This window comes from Lathyrus oleraceus, chromosome 4, assembly GCF_024323335.1.
Source record: "Lathyrus oleraceus cultivar Zhongwan6 chromosome 4, CAAS_Psat_ZW6_1.0, whole genome shotgun sequence".
Classification (NCBI taxonomy): domain Eukaryota; kingdom Viridiplantae; phylum Streptophyta; class Magnoliopsida; order Fabales; family Fabaceae; genus Lathyrus; species Lathyrus oleraceus.
Genome location: NC_066582.1, coordinates 230,278,721 through 230,289,548, shown reverse-complemented (window position 1 = coordinate 230,289,548; position 10,828 = coordinate 230,278,721). Strand labels below are relative to the sequence as shown.

Here is a 10,828-nt window from a genome sequence, read left to right as displayed (position 1 = left end):
GGGTAAATGGTGAAGGCAGCAGAGGCAAGTGTACTAATCATGTAAAGAATCTGCTGGATTCCATGCAGAGACAAGACAAGGCAAGACATGTGCTTGCATAATTCTATGCCTTAATAAGCCAAGGCATGCGCCTGCAAATATGCTTCTATCCTAATAAGCCAGGACATGCGCCCTTATTAATGGCACATAAAGCAAGCCATGCACCCTCAGCTCTGGCACCTACTCTCATGCATGCTTAAACACATGCATGCACCCTTAGCTTTGGCGCCTACTACCATGCATACTTAAACACATGCATGCACCCTTAGCTTTGACGCCTACTCTCATGCTTCACATGCTGTAACTTGCCAACCTATCTCATCTGTAAATATTGCAACAACTCACAACGCTCAACATCTGTAACACTCAATATTTGTGACACTCAATACCTGCAACACTCAACCTATACAACACTCAACCTCTGCAACACTCAATCTCTCTGCCAAAGTCAATCTCTCTGCAACATTATGTCTCTATTGACTATGGGTGATGAACATCGAGGAATAATCGATAATATTGTGACATTTGTATGTTATTACTTATACTTATTCTTATTCTTATTTCATAACAAAATGTCTCTATTGTTTATTACTTCTTCTTACGCATTTCTTACTTATGTTTTATTAGGACCCAAAGAGATTTCAATGTCATGTACATGAATACGTACCACACGATCATTTGATAGAACCATATATTCGAGGATGCAGTTTTGGTAATCTATTCAACGTAGTCTCATACTCGGCTGACTACAAATTTATTCTTACTTTGTTAGAGAGATGGAGACCCGAGACCCACACATTTCATATTCCTTTCGGCGAGTGTACCGTCACACTTGAGGACATTTACATGTTGTTAGGTCTACGTATCGATGGTAAGGCCGTAAATGGTAGAGTCAACCAAGATAACTCTATATGAGATGAATTGTTTGGTGCCCCTTTGTGTGAAGACACAACTACGGGAGAGACTTTTGATCAAGCTAGGAGTCAAGATATTAATTTAAAATATCTTAAACAATACTATGCAAGTATAACATTAAACAAAGAATCTACCGAGTATGAAAAGATAATTAAATCTCGATGTTATATTATGATTCTATTTGGTAATTTTTTATTTCCTGAAAGTACTGGTAATACGGTAAATATTATGTATTTGCCGTCGCTACGAAACATAAATAAGGTAAGCACATATAGTTGAGGTTCAACTGTTTTATCTCATCTATATAGTTCATTGTGTAAAAATGCCAAAAAAAAAATACTTATACGTTTTATTCTTGTGCCTATTTGCTACAAGCATGAGGTTGGTCAAAACTACCGTCACTCGCGCCCGTCAACGAGAAACCATTCATATTCCCCTTTGCAACAAAGTAAGTTTAAAATTTTACCATCTAATTTATTAGAATTTATAATGCAACTATCTGTAAATAATATTTTTCAAATTTTTTCGATATAGGTGGTCAGTTAAAGGGATGAACTACAACAAGTGTCCGAAACACGCTGTAGTAGTCTATCGCAATCTATTAGACCACATTGGACCAGACGATGTAATGCTACTACACAATGCTACATTTGATTTTAAAAAAATTATCCAATTACATATCATATAATCATGTCATATTCTTGTACAGTTTATCTAGAGGCCATATATGGGTCTTGATCATCTGGTTAACCATGATGATGATGCAGTTTGGACAACAAAAATATCAATTATTCGGTTCACTATTGTGGAGATGCACCAGAGTGACCGTGTAAAACGGCAGTTCGGCATGCAACAAACTCCATAACCTCCGACGTGTTTGGGAGATTGACATCGACAAAGAATCGACGCCCAATGAGATTATTTCGACTGGAAAGACTTTATAAAAGAGATGTGTCGTCATTAGAGGAATCGACGACAACACATCTTAAACGAACCAGTCATACATGGTGCTAGACTAACTCAACATTATATGGCATGGTTTGGGTCGATTACAACGCCACAAACAAACTCATGCCAATGAGCTTCGTCATCATACGCCCAACAACAAATCCCCGTCCAAGAACAATGTCAACCCACCCAAATCCAAGACAAACCTCACACCATCACCCTACCATATACACCCAACCACCAAACACCCAACCTCGCAACCAATTCATGTCACACACCCAAACTTAAAACCAGGAATCAAACCCTAACCACCAACAACCATACACAGCCACCACAACAGTCTATAACCCATATGATTCATACGATTTAGCGTCATGCCATCGTAGTCCCCCACCAATGAACACCTAAACATCCCATCGCCACAACATCCAACCGTTGTTTGACTTTAGTACACCACAAAAACCATTGCTTCGTTTCCAAAACGATTCAATGTTCCAATTCAGGTAGCCATGCTGTCCATAATCCACCCAACCACAATGACCCAACTACAACAACATGGACACCAAACTCAATTACGGAAGCGCCGTTGATGATAATCCCCCATCTATTAAGGACAAATGATGACAAATCTATCAAATACCGTTAGACCTTCCACCAGACCTTCACACCAGCCACCATTGCATCATATCAACACTCAAAGACCCCAAACATCTCAGGAAAATCGTGGGAGACCTCGAAGACAGGCTAACACACCTGGATGTGGAACATGATGCGTTTTAATCGTGCAGGTCATTGATTTTCCTGTCAATTTTATGTATTTTTACGTTATAATATAATATAATTTTTAATTTAAGTATTTAATTTAATTAATTATAATTATAAAATTTAAAATTTTTAAAAATAAAAATGGAAAGTGCATGCGCCACATGCATTTGCGCATACACTGATGTAGTGTATGCATGCGCCAATGCATGTGGCTTCAAGGCATGCATGTGCCGGATGCTTGAGCGCCTAAGTCCATTTGCATTGCAAACATGCGTTAGATGCTTGGACGCCTCCTTTGAATGCTAACTGGATGCTTCAGTTCAAATGACACATTATGTATTTTGCATATATATATATATATATATATATATATATATATATATATATATATATAAGTTCATGCAATATTTTAATCATATTGCATTTATTTTATGAAACAAAAACCTCCCCCAAAATATACTGTTGTCTTTATGAAACAAGAATAATATACACGTGTGGGATCTGATTAACTCGTCTATTACTGGTCAATTCATCTGCGAGTTCATTCTCTACCAAAACCCTAATCCTTCATCGGTAACAACCCCATTTTTACTCTTGAACATAATGGCAAGTTCCCCATCTCCAATTTCTAATCTCTTTTTCTGAGCTTCGCCTCCAACTCCATCTAACGTTTCTTTATGTTTCGTTTTGCAGGCCGAATCACCCCCTAGAAGGTAAACCCTAACACTCTCTTTGATTCAAATAATAATCATTATAGTAGTTTCTATTATCCATTTTTCTTACGTTGTAGCTTCTTGTCTGTTTAATTGGAAGATTCATGTTTACCCTTGTTTTAAGGTTCTTAACCGTATAAATACGATTTTTTTGGTTCAATTTGAATAAAAACTGAAACCCGTTATAGTCTAGTGGGTAATTTTTGTTCTTCAACATTTGACTGAATGACTGGTTTCTGTTGAGAAGTTTGATTAGAAATTGATAATTATGCTTAAGATTGTTGATAATTTTGTTTGAAGTAGTTTGTGCTGCTTGATGGAAAGTGGCCTCTCTGAGCATGAGATTCAATGTTTATGAAGTTACGCATACACATACATTTGTTTTGGATTCAACTCACGATCAAGTTATTTTCTTTCCGGGCATAATGGTATTTCAGGATTTCAAAGTCCCCTTCACCGTCGCCCTGGAAGGCCCAATCAAGATCACGGTCAAGATCAAGGTCGAGGTCTGTGCCAAGACAAAGACCAAGATCTGACTCCAGAGGCCGTGGCAGGTTAATAGCAAAAATGGTTTAGTTTTAAAGGGCTATGTTTTTTTTACACACCAACTTCTCTAGCTCTCTCTTTGTTTCTGACACTTTTAACTTTTTGACCTCTCTTATCATCTCTGTGGAATGGATGGATTTTATTTTCTTCAGATCAAGGTCTCGGAGCCCTGAAAGGTTGGTCCTTTTTCTGTTTTTGTTGTTAATCCTGTTGTGATTCATTTTCGGAAAGCCATACTTCGAAACTCTAGTATTTCTCAAAGGGATAGCTGTGCTTTTGTGTTAACTTGGGTCTATTGATATGCTAGTAACTTCTCACCTTATCAATTTGTATTGCAGGGGTGCCAATCCTACAAATCCTGGTAATACACTTTATGTTACTGGTCTATCTTCAAGGGTCACCGAGAGAGACCTAGAGGAGCATTTTTCCAAGGAGGGGAAAGTGAGTAGCGTATCGGTTTTCTATTCATTTATTCAATGGTTGTTTCCTCCTGGAGTAATTATATTCAAAGGTTGTTTTCATCTGTAGGTTGCTTCATGCTTTCTTGTAGTGGAGCCACGTACCCGAATTTCTCGTGGTTTTGCCTTTGTTACAATGGATTCCCACGAGGATGCTGAGCGGTGTATCAAGTATCTCAATCAATCAGTTTTAGAGGGTCGTTACGTTACTGTAGAACGGGTAATGTGTTTTCACTTGTGATAGTGGTTGGTAAAACAAATGTACTTTTCTTTCTTCTTAACTTGAAGATTCTCTGGTTATATTCAGACTATATTGCATCAGTTATGTTGGCAACAATCAGAGATGATCGGTTGATATCAATGCAAATTTAGTGAAACTGCTTGATCAATGGCAAGCTTAAACAGCTAATCAAATGCAACTGATCAATGACAAGCTTAAACAGCTGATCAAATGCAACTGATCAACTAAATATAACAACTTTGTTGGCCATCAACTTTACAATCTCAGTATTCACTTTCAACTCTCAACCATTCTTTACATCAGCTATGCTGGCAACAATCAGAGATGATCAGTTCATCAATGCAAATATAGTGAAACTGCTAAATCAATGGCAAGCTTAAACAGCTTATCAAATGCGACTGATCAACTTAAACATAGCAACTATATTGCCCATTCAACCTTTCAACCTTTCAACCTCAGCATTCACTTTCAACTCTCAACTAAACAACGGACATTTTCAACAACTTTATAATCAGCCTTTTTTTATGGTATCTCACACCTGGCATTAATCACGTGCTTGTGGATATGATTTTTTCCTCCGTTTTTTTAGAAGCTGGCCTGTTTTACCTATAATCCTTGATGAAAATTCTTTTAGAGGATTCTATTTATATAATTTAAAAATGTTACTTCATAGGACAAAGACAAAAAAGATGTCACAAGAGTTTACTTATTTTCATTAGTATTCTGTCGATATGTCTTTTATATCCTTGAAGCACTACTGACTGAGCTCCTGTGTTGTTTCAGTCAAGAAGAAAGCGTGCAAGAACTCCAACACCAGGGCACTATCTTGGGCTGAAAAATACTAGAGACTATGGTAAGTTTGATTGAGAGACATCTATCCTGAATGGTGAGTATGTTCTTTTTGCATTTTCCGTACTTCATTTCCTGAAGTCTATCTTTTTTTGTGTGAAGGCTCTCGTGGTGACAATCGTGATGACTTTCGTGGTGGCAATCGTGGTGACTTTCGCGGCGACAGTCGTGGTGACTATCGTGGCGACAGTCGTGGTGACTATCGCGGCGACAGTCGTGGTGACTTTCGGGGTGGCAGTCGTGGCGACTTTCGCGGCGACGGTCGTGGTGACTTTCGTGGTGACCGGGGAAGGAATTACGGTGGTTCTGGTCGTGGTGATTATTCACATCGTAGGTCTCCAAGGCGTTCACCATATCGCGGAGGTCAAGATCATTCACCACAGCGCTCACCCTATGTTGGGAGGTCTAGGAGGGAGAGATCCAGGTCTATTCCCCATTCTCCTTATAGCCCAGACAGGAGGTATGCTGGTGGATCTAGGTGAGACGGGGTTAGCTTGCGTTGTTTCTATCTGTGAACAGGGTAAGGAAATTTGTTTACTGTTTTAAGTTGATACTACAACTTTAAGTTTGTCCGAACTCTAAATGTGTATTGCTAGAAGCTGTTGTTTCGGTATGACTATCAGTTTGTGCGTTATTATCCATGTCACACAGGAAGTTGGTTTGGACTTGAGTGTTTTAAGTTATATATTTCTAACATATTAGATTTTGCTCTGAGGAGCCTTTGCATCTTAGGAACTTTATGTGTCTGCATGTCAATGATGTCAAGCCCCAAATGTTGTGAATGTATGATCACAGTTCCTTATGGTTTGACGAGATCACTTCCTTTATTGTTTCGTTTGGGCCCAGAGTGGTAAATCGTTGAGTCCTGTCCATTTCATCTGCTTTCGTTCCAACTCATTTTATGTCCTAGTAATGTCAGAGGTTGAAGCTTGTATTCTTCTCCAGCTTGTTAAGGCTAAACATTTTCGGTGCTTTACATTTTAGGGGCAAGTTGTTCTTGGTAACATTTAATTTTTTTAGAATTTGAGAATATTTCTTGTTACTTTTAGGAAAATGCTATTCCACCACATTCTTATCTTTGGCCCTTTATTCAATGGAGACCTTACGACTTACGACGGGGCCAATTAGTAAAGGTTATTAGGTTAACATATAAACTAGTCAGATATGATGGAGCATGTGTGCAAAGCTATTTTCCACCCAGTATTAATAATTGAATTTTATATGATTTTTATTTAAATTGCAAGGTTTGACCTATGTGGTTGTGCTAACACAGTAACAACTAATATTGTTTACGAAGTTCTCTACTGAATGTAATGTTTTCTTTCTATAGTGTAGCGTACCCACTAACTTTAACGTAAATCAATAACAAAAACAAGATGCAAGTAGGAAAGTTGTACACCTATTGCAACTTCACACTTATATTTAAAAAGATGAAAACTCTCCTGTTGTGCTTTATCTTATTCGATTGATTTCCTTAGTTATTTATTATTATTTTTAGTTAAAGTTCTTCATCTCTTTAAATGTTTACAACATTATTATTTTCTCCATTTTCTGTTAAAAACACTTGTACACGTCACAAGGATAGCAACATAGATATCATCTCCATTTGAGAAAATGGTGCTTAGAAAATGGTGTTAAAAACACTTATTTTTTTTTATAAGTTCATTTTGCTTAAAAGCTTAGGTCACAAGCTATAACAAAGTCCGTTAGGTATAACTTGAGCGTGTGCCAATCCTCTACCCTTAATCCGATATGTCGGGTCACAACAACATTTTAAAAAAATGAAAGAAAAGAACTATTGAAGGCTCTCCATTCAAATGTTCGCCGATACAAGTAGATTTTCATGTATGCGCAATATGAATGATGAAGTTTTGAAAGAGAGACAATGAAGGGGGAAACATAGATCCATGGTAGAAAAAGTACATTCATAAAAAGTAATGGCGTAAGTTCCATATTTATCGCATATTCTCTTGTCCTCAAAAGGACTTAAAATTCCCCAATCTTAAGAAAAATTAACGTATGTAAGAGAATCATCAAGACCACCTGCCTTAAAGGATAATATTTTCAATACCATCAAATATCATTTTAGATTTTTTTATACATTTTTTTCTAGAGAATTTTGTTTGATGGAATAAATTTACACATCAGATAATGTCTAAGAATGTTATTGACCAAAATTTATTTTTTTGTCAATTTGTTTAGCAAATTATTTAGGATTTTAAGAATATTTTCAAATTTTATTTTATTTATAATTTTAAAAATTTTAAAATAATAAAACATGTTAAAATAATATAAGAGTGCGGATTTATAGTTTTTTTTATAGGGATGTAAGATTCCAATCCAATACTTTGACATGGAATAAATTTTTAAAATTTTATAAGTAAATTATATTTCTAGAAATAAAAATATCTAGGTATAATTTGTTAAAATTTCAAACAATCATACGTATAATAGGCTTATTTTTTTTTATAAGTTTATTTTGTTTAAAAGGTTATGACTCAATTTCATTTTACTATTCTCCTTCATATACTGACTTGAGCGTTTGAGTGCTAATCCTTTATCCTTAGTCCGAAATATCGGGTCAGAACAATATTTAAAAAAATAAAAGAAAAGAACCACTCAAGGTTTTCCATTCAAATGTTCGCCGATACATGTAAATTTTCATGTATGCCTAACATGAAGGATGGAGTTTCGAAAGAGTCATGATCTTCGAAAAGAAATTTAAAGCATGGTGCATTAAATTCACGATTTCCTAAAGAAACTAAAATGTTTATCCTTCGCCTATCTTGGGGTGATCAGAAAGTGGTCGGCATCCGAGACTGAAGTATTAATCCTTTATCTACCTTAACATCGGTAATAATTTAGGGGAAACTGTTATGAGCGACCACATCGACCTCGATCAACCACCAGGAAGGGGTTCCACTCTTTTTAAAATCTTTTTAGTATATGAAGATTATCATCCTAATGATCACAAGAGATCTCAACTGAAAATGCATCCAATGACTCTCCGTGAATCAAGGCTAACAAATAACTAGTTCGTTATCACAAATGGTTTAAACTTTCAATCTTTCAGATGATGATAACTAGCATGAAGATATCTCAAGCCTCATTAAGAAGACTCAAGGTTCTTGTGTGATCCTAAAATCAAAGACAATGATCCCAAAATTTGAGTATTTAGAGTGTGCAAGAGAGGAGGTGTGAAATCGCGCCTAAATGTGTCTGTTTGAGTGATCAATGTCTTGTAAAGACACGAGAGTTTCTGAAAACATTATGGCTAACTCATACACACTAAAAATATTTAGAAGCCTATCAATTTTTAAATAAAATAACAAAACAAATATTTTTGGGACCTTTATAATTGATTAGAGAATTAATCAATTGATTAAGAGACTTTTATCAATTGTCTAATTGATTAGTCTTTCGCCTAATCGATTAGATAATGGATAATTAAGTCTATAATCAATTATGACAATCTCTTAATGATTAGTAACGGTTGTATATATACACCTTCCATTCTGGTCCACAATTTGCATTTTCTAATAGGTTAGGTAATTAATTTGGCCCATGAATTATTTCCAAATTTACACGATGTCTTGGCCTATAAATAGAGAGCATCTCTACCACTTTTGCACATCCAGAAAACGTGAAAAAACTCACTTTTCATTTCTCAGATTTTCCTTTGAGATTAAAATACACTAAAACATTACTTTTACAACATTAGTAATTTTACTAACCGTAACATTATGAAAAGTAAACCTAAGAATTTTTCCATCTTGAAATCCATTTTGTTGAAGAAAAGTTGTCCGACCTTCTACCAGTTCAAATGAATTACGATCTTCTTTAGGATACTGTATCTGGCATTTAACCGATGGTTTGATTGGTCAAATTAAAATTAGTGAGGTGTATTTTTATGCACAATCTGATGTAGGAAGCCTTTATTCAAATTCTGAAATATGAAAATTTATAAACGAAGATTAATAAACATTTAATGAAATGAAATTGGTATAAAATCAAAGTAAAATCAGATATTAGATAATGTTACTAGAGAATAATGACCATCACAATTTGTATACCCTGAAAGTACAATTTCAAAATAAATTTACATAAATCAAACAAACATGTTAAATATAACATCATTACATTATGAGGAACATGTTTTCCACAAAAGACGTTACATAACCAATATGTATATCCATAATTAGCACAACATCATCCAAAATTGAGTTAATAGTTAACTTCAAACGTGATAGGTGTTAAACATCTGTACACAAAATTAGTAGATTGGATACAAAAGACTAAAAAAAATCATCCAGAAATGATTAATATAAACAACTACTCGTTTTCTCATTTAATAATTTTCTTAAGTTTTGTTGATGAAAGTTCTCCATCATACAAGCTGATTAAGGTTGTTGATTCACTTAAACCATCAGGATGTTGTCTCTTTGGAGTAGGTCTGACTGGTTTTGGGTTGTGCTTGAATGTTATTTCGACTTCCTGAAATAAGAAAAGTCAATGGATGTTTGCTCAGTGACAAAATAAGCACAAAAAGGCATAATTGATAACCCGTACCGTAACTACTTCCCAATATTCAACAACATCAGACTTTGCCTCATCAACACTCTCCTTAATCTAAAAAATATTAGAAGAGTAATGGTTTCATAATCTGTTTAAACAGTTAAACACATGCTTGTATATTGAAAAGGATAGTTATGTTGGTGTAAGCCCTAGAGGCCAATACTTTTGGTACTTGTATCGAATTATTTAAAGGCATTTTCTTTATTATAGTTGATTAATAAAGTCCCTGGAATAGATAGTCCGTTTAATGTATTAAGTGTGACTTAATCATGAGAACACATTAAACATAAGGACACTATTCTTAAAGTATCCGCAGTCGAGCTTTAGTGTGAAGTGGGATAACATTAAAGCATTAAGACTATTATGTTTGTAGACTGATGATCACATCTCATGGATCATGGATAAAGAGTTATCAAGTCTTAAACATAGGTATGAATATTAGGAGTAATATTTATACCGGATTGACCCGCTATGAGAATACTATATAGAAAGTTATGCAAAGTGTCATAAGTTATTCTCATGGTGATAATAGTGTATACCACTCTTCGACCTGAAACCACTATGGATCCTAGATGTAGAGTCGAGTGCTTTATTGCTGATCCAACGTTGTCCGTAACTGGATAACCATAAAGACAGTTGATGGGTACTCCACGAAGCATGCTGAGGGACATGAGTGTCCTAGATGGAATTTGCCAATCCTGCGTAACAGGATAAATGTCTATGGGCCCAATATTGAACTGGACAAGGATGACACGGTCTATACCTTGTGTTCAATATAG

At 35.4% G+C, this 10,828-nt stretch overlaps 1 protein-coding gene across 1 annotated transcript; it reads left to right on the top strand.

Moving 5' to 3' along the window:
- Positions 1-3,171: 3,171 nt before the first annotated feature.
- On the top strand, positions 3,172-6,108 carry LOC127074742 (serine/arginine-rich splicing factor SR45a; the record flags this gene model as incomplete). Its single annotated transcript, XM_051016089.1, is given in 8 exon segments — positions 3,172-3,273; positions 3,361-3,380; positions 3,818-3,934; positions 4,079-4,102; positions 4,265-4,367; positions 4,455-4,604; positions 5,409-5,478; positions 5,577-6,108. Coding segments are annotated over 8 exon segments (867 nt in total). The 3' UTR covers positions 5,957-6,108.
- Between the last annotated feature and the right edge of the window lie 4,720 nt (positions 6,109-10,828).